Source organism: Martes martes (assembly GCF_963455335.1).
Source record: "Martes martes genome assembly, chromosome: 12".
NCBI classification, from domain to species: Eukaryota; Metazoa; Chordata; class Mammalia; order Carnivora; family Mustelidae; genus Martes; species Martes martes.
The window spans coordinates 9,322,315-9,339,572 of NC_137900.1; the positions used below are offsets into that span (position 1 = coordinate 9,322,315).

The 17,258-nt window shown below is 46.8% G+C and overlaps 1 protein-coding gene across 1 annotated transcript in view; it reads right to left on the reverse strand.

Annotated features, from left to right (window-relative positions):
• Positions 1-228: 228 nt before the first annotated feature.
• DMRT1 (doublesex and mab-3 related transcription factor 1) overlaps positions 229-17,258 on the reverse strand; it is a gene marked incomplete at both ends in the record, with an annotated part of 104,976 nt that continues 87,946 nt past the window's right edge. Inside the window, one exon of the mRNA XM_080819939.1 lies at positions 229-383. Coding sequence (XP_080676065.1) covers positions 229-383 — 155 coding nt within the window. The remainder of the gene's footprint in view (positions 384-17,258) is intronic.

Sequence of the window (17,258 nt, forward strand, 5' to 3'; positions counted from 1 at the left end):
ACTGCGTGAGCAAAGCACTTAGTTCTTGCAGATGGTACTCAAGGATCCTAAAACTATTCCAAATGTATTTTAGCCTGTGGGCTAAGCTCTAAGGAGTATAAACCAAACACGCTCTCAACAGTTAAATCGACATGAGTCAAGGCACAATATTAACAACAAACCCCGTGTCTAAATGGAATAAGCCTGCTATTCCAAGTGAAGGAAACAGCCAAAGGCACCAGGCATCATTTACTCGTCCTCTTCGATGACGGGAGTGACGGCGAAGCTGCTGGGCTCGGAGGCAGACTCACATTCGAGCACTCCCTTTGTGCTCTCGTTACTAATAGGAGAGCTGCTGGAGAGGGAAACCAAGCCAGAATCTTGACTGCTGGGCGGCGAGAATACTGGGACGTAGGGAGAGACAGGGAGGGAGAAGAGTATGTTAAAAGTGGCTAGTCTTTCCGCATTCAGTATTCAATTAGGTTCCAACAAAGATAGAGGCACTGTGCATTTCTATTCTGAGTTGAAAGTGTTGTTCTAGGCACTCATTAAAAACCCCAGTGTTTCTTTAGGAAAACACACACACACACACACACACACACACACACACACACACACAGTATTTCTGCACAATATCTATTCAGTTATCTGAGTTGAAGGGGAAAGTTAGGTAGCAGAGTTCTGAATTTACGTGCATAAAGAGGAAAAAAAAAAAAACAGTCTTTTCCCCTGCGGAAACTATTTCCTCCCTTCACTGAACCCCTCCCCTTTATGTAAAGGATGCTAATAGAACTTGTCTTGTCAAATGATCCGCCTGACAAATTACCCCAAGCAAGGCTCCATGCATGTGTTTCTACCGTTTGACAGGTAACCCTAAGTTTTCTAACATGTAGCCAGCGAAGGTGAGAGATTAATATTCCTGGTATTTCTCTTGGACTTACAGGGCCAAACACTTGCTATTTACATAACTTTTGAAAACTAAAGAGTTTTTTTTTTTTTTTAAATATAAAAAGTTAAAGGAATACCTTCACTAAAATAGGAGTCAGGTAGAGATTTTAAAAGCAAATCCGTGAACATAAAACTCTATGAGGACCTGACATTAAATATGAAGGATGATAATGTGCTGAGCAATTTCTGCAACCTTACAAGCCACAGTAGATACAAAATTTAAGCAAAAGGGTCTCTGACCTTCTTAACCTTAGCCGAGTTCAGACCCACCCCCAGAACTCCCTTCCTGCCTAGAGTGAATGTAATTAAGGGGAAGCTGCAGTGGTAATTTCTCTCCTCATTAACTTCCTGATTGGTTTCAGCCTCAGGATTCTGCCGGGCAGTAGTTTGTCACCAATTCCAAATGGCCAATCGTTAATACTAATGTTTGTGTAACTAACTGCCAGCATCTGCCACGGCTTCTTGTACAACAATAATGGTGAAAGGGTACATTAGTGCTCCTGTGTTAATTCAGCCTGTGTTCATCAATAGGGAAATCTATGATGTAATTAGCAAAATGCACTGGGAGCTGAGTGCTGGAGTCATTTGTAGAGAACTAAATCATAGTAGAAGCTGTACCGGGTCCTGATGTGTTTGCCATCAATACTTATTATGTTTGGGATTTAATAAGGTATATTACCATGCTGAAAAGAGACCTTTTTACAAGAGAACACTATTTACGCTTGTTATGGGTTTGGAAAAGGTTTGCTGCAGCTAGTGGAACCACACAGAACTAAAGAACAGAGCTGGGATTTCAGAGGCAGACCTTGAACCACACCACTAGACCAACTTATTTCAGAAAGTCCCTTTCTTCTCATGTGACATACAGATGGACAGACAGAAGGACGGAGAGTTTTATATGACTACCTCAAATACCTCCAATAAGGAAAGGCACAGATCTGAGAACTTAGTGAGTAAATCTGAGAAACAATTAAGGCAATTTCCTGACCAGCAACTATCTTTAATATTAATAGTATTTGTTCAGTCACTTAAATAAAAAGGGTAAAAGTGTATAAGCTCCTTTTTTTTTAAATTTTAAAATAGAACGCTGTTAAATGTACTTTACAGACACCGAAAACCATACACATGCTTATATAAATACATATGGCAACAAAAAAAACCCTGTGAACCTATGAAATCTGAAGGCTTCATCTTACTGCAATTCATAAAGGCTAAATTCAAATTGTTCTATGGATGCAAAGTTCCCTGCAAATCCAAGATGATTTATGAATGGCGCTGTGTACCCAGAATGCTATATATATACAAAGAAAGGTTTTCCAAAGGCAGCAGACTTTGCTCTGACATCTTGGTCCCCTACACAGATCTGGACAGCTAAGAGCCAACTGCAGAGTCCATGAGCTGATCAGCCCACTGCCCCATCCCACCTCAAACCAGTGACAGAAGGTCCTCTGTCAGGAGCAACGGGGACAGGAGGGAGCCTTTACTGCCTACTTCCTGCGTGCCACAAACCTTAACGAAGTATGTAATGCTCCAACCATTCACTGGAAGAATTCTTCTCAAGGGGTGACACAGGGGACCCTCTGGAAGCTGAAGGGCAGTGTGGCACCAGCCAGCCTGACCCTCGGTCTCACTCTCCCTGCACCGTCCCCCACCCTTGGGCACCAGTTTAGTGACTGGCCACGGAAATGTCCTAGTCTCTGAGTTTAAGGAGGCAAAATACCTGACCCTTGTCAGACTCAGGCAGCAGCTAGGAAGGGGTCAGTGAATGCTCCCCTGACATGTCCTGGGCCAGTCTGCCTCCTGCCTTCGGTCAGCAGCCGACCTAGGAGACGCCCCCTCCCCATTACACCCTAGGCCTATACCATCCACTCACAGTTAACTGATCGGTGACGGAAAAGGGGAAGGGCAGGAATTCTGCAAAAGGAAGAAATCAGGGGAGAGCCCCCTTTGCCCTCAGTTGGCTTGTGGGTGTTTTCTGGGAAAGTACTCCTGAGACTCTGGCTCCAGAGACACAACAGGGTGTCACCTGCACAGACGGGGGCAGGGCTGCAGCCGCCTTCACGCGTGACTGCACTCCAGAGAAGATGCAAATAAATGAACGCAACCTGTTTTGAAAAATGCCAGTATTTTTCACTGTCTCTCTATGTTGTCTATGTTGTTCTCACTTTTGTCGAGGCTTAGCAGCGTCTTTGAAAAGGGGGCTGCTGAAGTTCGGGACAGTATTTGCTGAACTTAAGTTAGTGTGGCCCCTCCCAATAGTAGTTACAGTAAAGATTTCCTCAGCATTCTCTTGGGAGAAAAATGTCCAAACCCTATTTTACTACCACCCTCAAAAGGACCCTCTCCATTTTAATGCAGCTTCATTAAATGTTGTTGGGGGAAGAGTAATCATTGACCATTATAAATTATTTTATACCAATTAAAAATTCAAAAGTCAGAATTCTCTTTTCTGCCTTTCAATTTGATTCTAATGAACCTGACACAAGGCTAATTTCAACTCAAAATGTTCCCCTTAATTATTTGTGGAAATGCTAATGCCTTGTGTCAGTGGGACTGTAAGAAAAGGTACACTGTTGGTAGCACTAGAAATCGGCTCAGTCCTGGACAGCAATCTAGGGACGTGTAATAAAAACCGTACAACTGTTCATACCCTCTGACCTGGTAATTCCACTCTGGGGAATAAGCCCAAAGAAAGAAAGAATAATTGGCCCAGAGATGCTCAACACACAACTATTTGCATCACTGAAGATGTTAGTGCTTTGCTCGGGTGCTGGGGGGTGGGGATGGGGGGCAGCTGGGCTTGGGGTGGGGGCTGAGGGGGGAAGCAGAGAGCATTCACAGGCAATAAACAATTCAGGATTCTGCTACCCTTCCACAGATCACGGACAGGCTCCCAGCATTTCCCAGCATTTCCAGAAATGGAAGAAATGACTTCTGGACACCAAAGTGTCCAGAGACTAAAAAGTGAGAAACAGAAAAACTTGCCCATTTGATTTCTTGTGTGGGTCCCAATGAAAAATGGGCAAACCTTTTCCAGGCTGACCCTCGATTGAACCAGCAAGCCCAGTATCTGTTTTCTCTCAAGTAGCCTGTTTGTCTAAAAAGCTAAAGGGGTTTTCTTTTACAATTATTTAAAAACAAACAAAAACATCTTATACGTAATCACTCTAACCAGTGCTGGGGAAAAAAAATTTTAAAGATGATTCCAGTGATACTATCTAACTTACTGCACTCCCCCCTCCTAAAATAATCCACCTCACGAAAAAAACAAAACAAAAACCACTCTAACTGCTAAATCTTTCAACATTGCAAAGACCCCTGACTTTTAACTTGAATGATCTGTTGGAAGTCAGTGGGCTGGAACGAATAATTCTCCTCCAGTGATGTGAGAAAACAGGATATTCATGCTTGAGAAAAATTTTCTTCCTCTCTCTGTTAAATGCTGTTAAAACGCCCACTAAGAAACCATTTAAAAATAAGAATATGAGTGGCGCTCCTCAGTTGTTAGCAGCTCCCCGCCTCCATGTGGACAGGAAGAAAACAAAAGTGCTGGCTGGCCTCTGGGCTCCTGAGTCTGCAGGCCTCAGAGTCTGATGAAAAGCTAATGAAAATTTCTCAAACAACAAATTCTTCCGCTCCGTGATAACTGTCGTGTTTGGAAATAAAATCACGTCCCATCAACACCACTTAGCAGATATGTAATGTTTCACAATGGGACTCTTTTCCACAGTGGCACTGCTGCCCTTCTCACTCACGTCTAAAATAATTAGGATTATCAGAGCCGTCCAAAGCTTGGCAGGTTCAGTCTGTACTTTCAAACAGCATTAATTCTTGGCGCTCGGAACAAGGGATAAAAGGTAAAGATATGAATGGAGATCTTTATTCAACCCGATCTATCACGGATTAGCTCATTCTTTTCCAGTTCATGCCTGCACTCTAGTTAAGGGCAGGGCTAAGCTGTAACTGATGTAATTAGAAACCACAAGCTGAGAAAAATAGCCCTTTATTAATCCCCCCCTTTACTATATATTTGCTAAAATATATATATATATATATATATATATATATATATATAATCTTTGAAACAATTAAATGTGTTGTTTTTCTCCACCTACATGTACTGAAAGGGCAGTGGCAAAGTGACAGAGGGGGCTGTTAGGATTACGTTCTTGCAAACACATCTTCCGGGCAACGGTAAAATCCAGCCCCCATTTTGAGAGGGGCCAGCTCTGAGCTCTGCGTGCTGTGGAGAGAAGTGGCCCAGCCCCTGTACAGGGGGGTCGCTGAGGCAGGAAGCAGGCCCATAGCAGTTCTTCTCCCCCGACAACCGCAACACCAGTGCCAGCACGGAACGGCCACTGCTAAAAACTAAGTGACCTCGCAAGAGAAAGAGCATATTTATGCACTAGTAACAGTACCCCTCTCCCTCTAAATGTCGTGTATGACACGGATCCACAAATCACAAAGTTAACACCAGGACAACTCTTGGGTTCTCAAAATCAGCAGGAGCTGATCAGGCAGCCTACAGAAGGGCGGTGCAGAAGCCTCGGGCAGGGCTCACAGCCTGGCCTGCCTGTGGCTGCAGCTCGCTCTCCTACTGCTCCAGGAAGTCAGGGACAACACACCAAAACCACTCCCTTACCGACCTACAAAGTCCAACAGAAAGGGAAGAATTCTTTCTGGATTGTTTTAATGTAGCGCACAAAAAAAGAGAAAGCCAGGGGCGCCTGGGTGGCTCAGTCGGTCAGGCGTCTGCCTTCCGCCCGGGTCTTGATCCCAGAGTCCCGGAATCGAGTGGCACACTGGGCTTCCTGCTCAGCGGGAAGTCTGCTTCTCCCTCTGACCCTCTCCCATCTCATGCTCTCTCTCACTCTCTCTCTCGAATAAATAAAATCTTCAGGAAAAAAAAAAAAAAAAAGGAAAAGCGAGAAAGGACACTATTCAGCCTCTCACCCTCCACCCCCAACCTGGGACCCAGGTAGAACCGTCTGGGGCCAGACGCCCTCCTCGGCCCCCACCACCACCCTCTGCAGGACAGACACTCCTGAACTAAGGCATGGCAGCCTCTGGGGCCCCCCGTTCCTTGCTTATTTCTTAGAGGGGGGTCAGAAAACTGGAGTGTCAAAGCAAGCCCATGAATAAGCAAAACGCCCCGACCACAGCCCATCCTGATGGGTGCTCAGTGTCCCCAAGGACCTTCCTGCTCACCTCCCCCAAGCCCCCTACCCATCAGCAGTGGTGATACTGCCGGTGGCTCCCTGACCCCGAACTGTAGAGACGTCTCTTTGATCTCTCTCTGAAAGGAGCAAGTGTGCGCATGAGGGGTTCACTCATCATGACGAGCCCATGGATTTCTCTCACCCTGGGAGGTAGCATCTGGGGAGATACACCATCCAAACGTTCACACTGCCTCACTGGGTTTTCACCAAAATATAGTCGGTCTTAAAACCTACATATACTGTGGCTTTCACTCCTCTTAGGTAACAACACCCGAGACGAATCCTCACACTGGCCAACTCTGCTCTACTTTGCCCTTCAGTGAACCAGACACTAGGCTGACTCTGAAGAAATCCCCTGTATTACCTGGGGGATGGACAGAAGCATCCTGTGCCTTGGTTTCCCCATTGTGACATGAGGCTAACCACAGGCCACTGTGCTAATTAGTAGTAACAGTAATTAGTTTCCTTATTCCATTGGTCAGCAGTCTACGTCTCGGTGTGTTAAGTTAGAAAGTTTTTGCTTTTGAAGGTGTAGGAAGTCACGGGGGATTTGGTACAAGGTCTGCTCACACATACACCTGCCTTCCTGAGAGAGGGGAATGAGGAACACACCTGTACTTCACGGGGCCCAGAGCCTAGCCGGGATGTCTCAACCAACCTAATCCTCACTTGGACAATAGGTCCCTTGTGACATAAGCTCTTGGGGGGGGTGTGTGTGTAACAGGATGGCTGGTGTCAAATCAAAATCAAATAGCAGAATGTCTGTGGGCACGCTTTATAAACTGTACAAAAAATAGTGTTATCATCCAACGATCAAGGAAACCATCCCTTCAGACAGTAGTATCCGGAAGCAGGAAGACTCTTTTATGTTTGAGCCTAAGTTTGTCTAAGAGGTGGGAACTCTGGGAAGTAGTGGGCAGAGGCATTCATGCTCCAGAAGTAGGGTCTCCCCAGTTTCCAGTCCACAGTGACTGGGTGCCCGGAGCCCTGAGAATGGAGGCTTGCTGGGGCAGCCTGAGCTGATCTGCAGACAAAGGCAACAGGGCACAGCCAGGGGAAGGTGTGCAGGCGTGGTCATTTCCATACCCTCTCCATGCCTCAGTGTCCCTGTCTGTAAAATGGGAACAGAGTAGAGCACTTAGGATAGATGGTTCTACATACACTGGTGGGGCCCCGTAAAGCCCGATGCAGCTGAAAAGCCCACGTTCAAAACACATAATGCACCACCATTTGGTGATCCGCACGTGGGGCCTGGCCACAGCAGCACCTTGCCACTGTCTGGGCTCTGCCCCTAGCACCACCTCCCAGCCTCCAGCCTCCTCCCCGCTGCCCTCAGAGGCCTCTAAGAGAATGTTCTGAAAGACTGTGGGATCCGACATCAGACACTAGCATCTCAATAAACAGAGTCTGGGTTTCTTTAATTGTCAGATGATTTATAAAGAATAATTATGTGTCTCACAAAGCTGCTCTGAGGATTGAGATGATATATGACAAAACAGCTTGTAGACTTGATGACTCTACACACTTGTCAGTCATTACACATCCCCCCACACTGAGTCTGAAAACTTCAGAAAAAGTGAGTCTATGTACGCCACTGTCTACACAGAACCAAGAAATTAGTAAGATTTGTAGTAACACTGGTTGAGAAAGGAAAAAAAAATGACATCACAGGTCAAACATCCCTCAGTGTTCTCAGATGGGGTTCAATTCTGATGTTCAAGGAAAGGAGACTTGTGTTTTGTTCATTTTTTTTTTTTAAAGATTTTATTTATTTGAGATAGAGCAAGAGAGAGAGAGCTAGTGGCAGAGGGAGAAACCAGATCCCCAACACGGGGCTTGATCCCAGGACATGGGGATCATGACCTGAGGCGAAGGCAGATGCTTCATGACTGAGCCACCCAGGTGCCCTCTTTATTCATCCTTCTTTACACATCTGAAGACTGACAGTTAAAACAAATTCCAAGTTGAAAACCGAGTCTGTTAGTCTGTGCCTTCTATAGCGCCAAGCTCAGCACCACAGTCACAAGTAACATTTCCCAAGGTTGTGCCCACGGGCCAGAAACTGACTCAGCCAGCGGAGCCCTCAGGCCTCCTCGTGGCAGAAACAGGAAGTCAGCCTACAATCTGGAAGACAAACATCTGGGAAACTGAAACAGACTGAGGACAGCCACCATCCATGCTCTAGCACCGTGCAGGGCACACAGCGGGTGTTTAATAATGGATGAACATGTGGGAAAGACCATGGCAGTCAGTCTTCGCAGGAGGACTGGGATCACCCACACACCAGCAGGAGAGTCGCAGGCCTACTGCCAGTCTGGGGGACTAGAGCGTGCACGGGTTTTAGGTGCTTCCGTCTGTCTGTCCTGCACAGACTCTAAGCAAAGCTGGGGCACACACGCTTCTGCAGAGAGAAGCCGCAGCAAACACACCCTGGGCCAGGCAGCGGACCTGGGATCTCAGCGTGGGCCAGGCCCAAAGAGCCTGGCTCCTGGGGAGCACATGGGACCCTGCTCCCCAGGGACTCTGCAACGCCAACAAGGGCTCGGGTCCACGAGCAGTGCCTGACCGGTGGGATGTGTGTGTGTGTGTGTGTGTGAGTGAAACACGCGGCTGCAGCTGCACAGTTCAAACACGCCCATGATGGCATCTCAGAAACTAAAGCCGACCTGGCAAGCAGGATGCTTGAAAGTCATCTCTGGAGTTGATTTCCCATTCGATCCTGGGACCTGAGAAAATGGCAGGAATCAAACCCAGGACACAGGCTGTGTGTGGCATCGATCATGCTAAAAAAAACTGGCCTGGCTCTGTCCAGATGCTCTGTAGCAACAGACGCATTTCACGGAGCCCTGCGGTTTTCTGTGCACTGAGAAGGAGGAAGGGTCACAGATGTTTCAGCCTTAAAGGGTAAGGAGGCAACACTTCTGGCAGGAGGGCCGGTCACAAGGAGGCAGAACCTAGCACCGGAAGGAGCTCGGTTTCTGGCTAATCCACCAGCCTGTGGCCTGCCTTTCACTTTGGCATCCTACCATCTTCCATAAAACACGCTCTTTTACAAAACAGTCTAGATAATGTAGTTTTAGCCACACGCTTTTGTTATTTTTAAATTTTTCTTATTTTTTAAAAATTTTATTGTACTTATTCATGAGAGAGAGCACAAGCAGAGGAAAGGGGGCAGAGGGAGAGAAGACTCCACCCAGAGCAGGGAGCCTGACACGGACCGGGCTCCATCCATGACCTGAAGATCATGACCGGAGCCGAAGGCAAGACACTTAGCCGACTGAACCACCCAGGAACCCCTAGCCACATGGTTTTAAAGAAGTTCTTCATTTAGAGATATCCCAACACTTTGCTATTGAAATGGATATAAGAGAAAGTCTGTGAACCATTTCTCAAATAAAAGTCGTATAAAATTTGCAGTTTGTAATTCAAAAGTAAATATTGTGCCCCAAATGGTGTGTTAGAAGAAGGGCAGAGGGTGGTGTCGGGTAAATTATTTCATCCTTACTACCCAGGGACTCAGTTCTTCAAAGGCAAATATATAGCCTGAGGCTATGTATTTACTGAGGCCTGATAGCCTCAGTATTGGCTATCATCCCATGCCAGCTTTTCATTCTCCTTCCTAGCTAGCATTACAGGAAATCTAAGACCAGTAATTATTAATATTTTCCTCTGATACAGAATAAGGAAGCAGATGCCAGGATGCATCTAAAAAAAATACACCAGATGAAATCAATCAGGATAGAAAATTCCAGGCATTTCCGGACAGGAGGATACATGCCTACTCAGAGCCACACAAGCTACTTTACCACCTGAATACAACACGGCCATCGTGGATGGACAAGGTAAGTTCAGGTTACAGGAGCAAGAACACACTATTTTGGAAAGGTTCATGCTAAGGGTGAAGAGAGATAACAAAATAATAGCACAAACTACACAGTTTTCCAAAAGACAATTTCTACACGTATCCTAAGACCCCAAAAGCTAAAGAAAAAAAAAAAAAAGGAAATTCAACATACATATTTCCTTACTTTTTTTTTTTTTTAAGATTTTATTTGCTTATTTGACACAGAGAGATAGAGCAAGAGAGGGAACACAAGCAGCCAGAGTGGGAGAGGGAGAAGAAGGTTTCCTGCCGAGCAGGGAGCCCGATGGGGGGCTGGATTCGGGGCTCGGTCCCAGGATGCAGGGATCACGACCTGAGCTGAGGATAGATGCTTAACCACTGAGCCACCCAGGCGCCCCTCAATATATGTATCTCTGAAATTAAATTTTTATGTAAAGTACCATCTTTTCATTTAACCCCCAGGAAAGGATTTCCACCTTTTCCATGGGTCCAGTTAATCTGTGAGTGACAGAAGGCATTCAGGGAGCACGATGGCGCCTTCTCCCCTCCAGGTGTCTGTGGTATGTTTTAACTGTTTCAAGAGAGAAGAGTTCATGTTTGGCCAAGGATTTTAGTTTCCCTTCAAGAAAACAGTTTCCTGGGGCGCCTGGGTGGCTCAGTGGGTTAAAGCCTCTGCCTTCGGCTCAGGTCATGATCCCAGGGTCCTGGGATCAAGCCCCACATCGGGCTCTCTGCTCAGCAGGGAGCCTGCCTCCCCCTCCCCTGCCTGCCTCTCTGCCTACTTGTGATCTCTCTGTCTGTCAAATAAATATATAAAATCTTTTAAAAAGAAGAAAGAAAACATTTTCCTTTTTCTCCTCAACTGCATCCCATCTGAAGCCAAAGTTGACAGCAGCCTGTGCTTGGGGACTCCACAGAATGACCCCCTCCAGCCCCTTGGGGTGAGATGCTCTTGCCCAGGGACAGCTGCTGCTGGTCTGCTGAGGACAGCTTGGAACTGAAGGAAACCAACCCTGGCAAGTAGTTACCAAAGCATGAGATAAATTGTTACTTCACTCTTCCTTCCTCCGGTCAACAGGCTGGTTTCCCTTTCAGGATTTAGTTTTTGGTTTTGAATTCTTTTTATTGTGGTGAAACACATACAACACAAAACATATCATTTTAACCGATTTTAAGTGTACAGCTGAGGGTTATTATGTTTAGACATGTTGTTATGCATCTGCCATCTCCAGAGCTTTTTCATCTTCCCAAATGGTAACTCCATACCTGCTCGCCAGGAATGGTCCTTTCCCTCCTCCCTCAGCCCCGGGGAACCATCCTTCTGTCTGTCTCTGTGAATGGGACAACTCCAGGGAGCTCCCATCAGTGGGGACATGCAGTATTTGTCCTTTTCCAAGCGACTGGCTTATTTCAGTACGCATCGTGTCCTCAAGGTTCATCCATGTTGCAGCGTGGGGCACGATTCCCTTCCTTTTGAAGGCTGAATAATATTCCACGGTGTGTAGACACCACTTTGTTTGCCCGTTTGTTTATCAGTGGATGTGTGGGTTGTGTGTGCCTCTGGCTACTGTGAATAATGCTGTGTGATTGGTGGTGTTCAAATTATCTGTTCAATTCCCTGTTCATAGTTCTTTGGGGTACAACCCCAGAAGTGGGATTGCTGGATTATACAGTAATTTTACATTTAATTTTTTGAGGAATTGCTAGACCGTTTTCCACAGCAGCTACACTGTCTGACATTCCCACCAGCAATGCACAGGGGTTCCAATTTCTCTGCATCCTTGCTAACACTATTTTCTATTTGAATAATAGCCATCCTCAGGGGGATTTGGTCTTTTTTTTTTTTTTTTTAAGATGTATTTATTTGAGAGAGAGAGAGAGAGAGAACACAAGTGAGAGGGCAGAGGGAGAGGGAGAGAGAATCTCAAGCAGAATCCTGGCTGAACATGGAGCCCAATAACGGGCCTCGATCTCATGACCCTGACATCACAACCTGAGCTGAAACTAAGAGCCAGCCGCTTAACTGACTGTGCCACTCAGGGACCCCTGGTCTTTTTTGTATTAATCCCTTCCCTCAGTTTCTCCCCACACTTCTTAATGCTGACTTACTGTCCTGCATCCACTGTATTACCACCCAAGGTGACTGAAGAATTGCCCTCACTGTCCACCTGCTGGGTCACTCTTGGCAAACTGGTGGCCGTCTTATTCCCAGGCAAGTTTACTTCAGGTCACCCATGACGTGCTGATCACCGCAGCCCAGCGATGCTCCGGTCATCCTTCCTCCCCTCAGGGGCACTAGACACTTACACTTGCCCCCCCCGCCCCCCCCCACCACCGCCATGCCCTCCCAGCCTTCTCTGCCTTCCATCTCCTCTCTAGCCTCTACCCTGCAGGCTTTCTCCAAACTGCATGATTTGTCTCCCCCTTGCCACACAAACCTTAAATATCACCTTCTTGCAAATGACTACTTCAATTTATATCTCTTGCCCTGATTTCTGAGAACTACTTCCGTATTTCCAATATCTGCCGGACATCTCTACCTGATGAACTCCCTGCAGTGTAAATTCACTATGTTTAAAAGTAAACCCACCGTCTTTCTCCACAGAGTAAACCCAACCCTGTTCTCTTGGGTCCTGAGCCCACCCACTTCACCTGCTCAGGCTCCAAACCTCAGGATTACTTGAGGAAACTTCTCCCATCACCTTCCTCCCACCTCTAAGCACTGGCAAAGTCCGGCTCATGTGAGCCCCTTGGAGCTCTCCCACAGCCCTCTCCTTTCGGTGACCCCATCCCTCCATTCCCCAGACTGGATCCCACGCTCATCACCTTGTAGCTGATCCGCTAGCGTCTGGTCGTCCTACTCAGGCCTCTCTCTTGCACTTCACTCAGGATGGCCCCTGTGCTTCCAGAGGCCCATCTCCTTTCCTCAATCAACACCTCTCGTGGTATCTGGAAACGTCCAAACCTGCTGGCCTGGCATCTGAGGAGCAAGCGGATTCCCCACATGTCCCCTGCACTGGAACCGTGTTCCAGACTCCTCCCGCTCTCCACCCCGGTGCAGACCCAGGAGCATTTGATATGAGTTCACGCTGATCCCACTGTCCCCCAATCTCCACAGGTCAAACCCAGCTCAAAGCCACTTCCCTGGTCGCTCTCCACAGAAACGATGCCCAGGCTATTTTGTTGTGGCCTTTCATGTGGTTCTGTCACTTCCACCTTCCTTTCCCCTTCCCCAAAACTGACCCAACAATTCTCCCCATAGAATAGGGTAGGGGGCGCCTGGCTGGCTCAGTTGAGCATCTGACTCTTGATATTGGCTCAAGTCTTGACCTCGGGGTTGTGAGTCTGAGTCCCATGTTGGGCTCTGTGCTGGGCATGGAGCCTACTTAAAAAAAAAAAAAAGAATAGGAACAGGGTAGGATCCACTTCGTATTTGTCTTTGGGGCCCTTTGGTGGCCACCAGTTAAAAGCCTTACATCTGGTAAGTACTCAACAAGCAGTGGTTGATGAAGAAATGAGAGAATGAATAATTCACTGGTTGAAACCAGCTGAGCTGTTTCCTGGTCCCCAAGCAGTCGTAACTGGCACAAGAACAATGGCCCAGAGGCAGCTGTCAGGACAAGGGCAAAGGCATGGCTGCCGGCCCCACATCCAGGAAGGGTAAGGGAGCCAGGAGAGCTGGAAGTCCAATTATAGATGTGACAATGAACCCGAACCCTCAAGAAAAGTTCAGCATCCTGAAGGCAAGAAAGAAGAGAATCCATTTATAAACCTCCCTGTTGTCAGATGGTGGGAGGCAGGAACTTTGGCAACAGCAGGAGAAATGATCATTTGGGAAATTCATTTCTGCAAAACAGCTGGTTTCTCAAGGACAGAGATTTAATGAGGCATCATAAATCAACTTTTCCTTTTTTTCCTTTTTTTTGGGGGGGGGGGTTGGGAGTTTGGGAGGGAACAGAGGGAGAAAGAGAGAGAATCTTAAGCAGGTCCAGCCCAATGAAGGGCTCAATCGCATGACCCTGAGCCGAAATCCAGAGTCAGATCCTCACCAACTGTGTGACCCAGGCGCCGTGTATCTACTCTTAAACTCAGTCCTGGACACTGTGACTTCACTCTGGACACTAACCAAGATATCAGAACAATGAAACTGGAGGACAGGAAGGCATATGGGCACTTGTTTTCTCTGCAGTGAAAGAACCTTATAAAACTACTGCCTTCAACAAGTAGGTAATGTGGTGCCATCAGGTAGGTTTCGGAAAGACTGCTTTTATTATCGACTGACTGAAGATGTGAACACCACAATAAATCAGCTTCATTCAACAGACCTACAGAGAAGCTGGGCCTCAACATTCCTCACAAGCAGCCCTGACACATCCGCAGCGGGGGCCTGTGTGCAAAGCCAGTCTCGGCTCATCTCAGAGATGTCTATCTTCCAAACCTGGAAGTCTTGGAGATTCAAGTCTGTAGTCTATCAGAATAACAACTAAGAAAAAAAAAAACCTTTCAGCTTAAAAAAACAATGATCAACAAGAAGCATATAAATTTCAATGACTCCGAGTAACCCACAGGGCAGCGTTTGGTCACAATATAATTGATTTCGCCCTTAATGCTACTGTTGAAAGTCTTTAAATGCCCCAGCACTGACTCCAGCCCACACACTCCTCCTCGAGCCCCCATTCCAAGTAGATCAGGTATTTTCACACTTGGTTCATCTTCAGTGAAGACTGTAATTAAATCTTTAATTTGAAAACAAGAGTGAAAGTCCAGCACTCTGCATTATAAGCTGCCCTGGGAGCTTGGAGCAAAGAACAATCAGATAACGAATGGTGACCTCAGCTCCTTCAAGCTCAAGTAATCTGCTAATTTCAGAAGGTACCAGCTCATCTCAATAGTGACCAATTTACACGTGGAAGTGCTTTCCACAGTCACCTGGCCAGCCTCCTGGGAATCAGGAATGTTGTTTAAATTGCATCAACTGTCAAGTTTATGTGCTGCCTGGCCTTTTGATGACACCATCATGGTTAAAGCATAAGTTTCAGAACACGTTTTATTTCACATCCAAGGGGTAGGAAGAGTTCTGTTAGGGAGTTGGGTGTTCTCAGGAATGCAACGACTCCTGGTCCTTTTTACTTCCGCAACCACCTCCAGAACCTGCTGAAACTCTTCTTAAGCAGAAGGCAAGGCAGTGCGGTGCAAACCGGTTACCTAATTCTTGGAGTATTCATAAGCATCTGCTCTGTGCCCTGCATGGCAGTAGCCACAGGGAATAGGGCCGTGAATAAAACCAGTCTCTGTTCTCATAAGGAAAACACCAGGCACACCTGTAACCAGAGACACCTGGGACCGGATTCCAGCTGGGTCACTTACTGGGGATGTGACCGTGGGAATAGTGTGACAGCTCTGAACCTCGACTCCTTATCATGCATTAATGAAAAACAATAATGTTAAAGGCTGTTGCAATTCAAAAGAAAACATACCAAGTGCTCGGTGGACATGAGTGTCCTCCCTCCCCTCGTTCCTCTCCGTACGTAGTACGAGAGCAGATGATCAGTACGGGCTTCAAGTGTACACTGAGGCATGTGAAGCAGAATCAGGAGGAAGGTGGTGTTTTCTTCTCCATTCTGTTTGTCTGATCCTGTGTGTCTTTCTCACCAGCTTGCACGTCTTTTCTCTGTTGTTAGGAATCTGTGGGCCCTGCCCCCCTTCCCCGGTCTCCCCTCTGCCACATCACCCCTTCCCCTTCACCTCAACCTGCTCCAGAAACAGTTCTAGCCATTCAGGAACCACTTGGAGCTCTTGACAAAAAAGCTCCCAATTAAACTAATTCATGAGGTAAATGCAAGCTTCATGCTTTGACCCTCTTGTCGGTGTTTTCATTTTCTTGACACCGCAGGGATGTCATCTGGGGGCAGGGAAAATTTCTAGACTGCTGCCTATATGGCTCAATACCCAGAACGTACTGTTATCAACTGGGTACATCTTGAGTGTCGCTTTGACTAGGTCAGGGTTTCGTACTGTGCAGCGAAGACGCTCTTGCTGAGCAAGGTTCTGGCCCGTGCACAGCCGGTGGCCCCTTCCGGGCACGGAGTCACAGCCTTTAGAGCGTCTACGGTGAGACACTCTCCTGCTGATAATCAGCTTCCCTTCCGGGAGCTTAACGAGAATGAAGTCCTACGGTGAACCAGAAAACCATTGGTATTTTAAGAATCGAAGTTACAAGACAATTGCTTTCCACTAAAAGTAACTGTTTTCTAGCACTTCACAGATACTCCAGAATCCTAATGAAGTACTTGTCGGAGCACTGAATAAAATGAACTTCTAATTATTTTTGTTAGGAAGTGGTGTTAGTTTTCACACTAAAGCAGGTAGAACTGAGAGAAAAGGAAAAGACACAAATACTAACATTAGCTAACCACGCGCTTGGGAGGTAAGAGGGGAATTTATCAAGCTAAATCAAGGTCATCCATTTATATAAAAGCACTTAGAAGCTTCTGTGTCAAAATAAGCTATCAAATGCCAAAGGGCTTAAGTTTGTTAAATGTGTTTAACAAACATATTATTTTTGTAGTAATAAAAAGGGATATAAAAAGGCAGAAAGGAAGGATAAGAGGAAATGAAAGAAGGCAGAGGCCATGCTGGAAACCCAGCCCCACCCCCACATGAACCGTAGGAGGGAGCTCTTTAATGAGCACAGGCCGTGGACACTGGGAGATGAAGCAGGGATTCTGAGGAAGGCTGGACCCCCAGCCTCAGGCACGGGCTGAGTGCTGACCTAGGTAAGCAGGCCTGTGAAATGAGCCTCAGCCCACATTATTTATTAGTATAATTATTAATAATAATCGCTATCATTCACTGAGGCCCTATCGTGTTCCAGGCTGTACTTTGCTTATCATCTGAACAAACCACTCTTTGGGGAGGTGGGTAGTAATAACCTCACTGGGCACATTTTACAAACTGAGGCCCAGAGATGGTGATTAACATCCAAGGTCACACAAGCACAAGTGTCAGAGCTAGAATGTCCTCAGGCCTTGAAGCGGGACTGACTACCACAAGGCCACAGCACCCAGCGAGCGGTTTGCGGCCTTGCTGTCTCTGCCCGCCTACTGCAGACTGCACCGGGGGAGCCCTCTGCCTGCCAGCTATCCCCTTCTACATGGTCACAAAGTTGCTGCCTAGGTTCCTCCCCAGAAAGCCACAGTTTTGCTCAAAGAGACAACTCTGATGTCCAAGCATCACCTGAGCTGGAGGTCTGCCTTCGGAAAATGAAT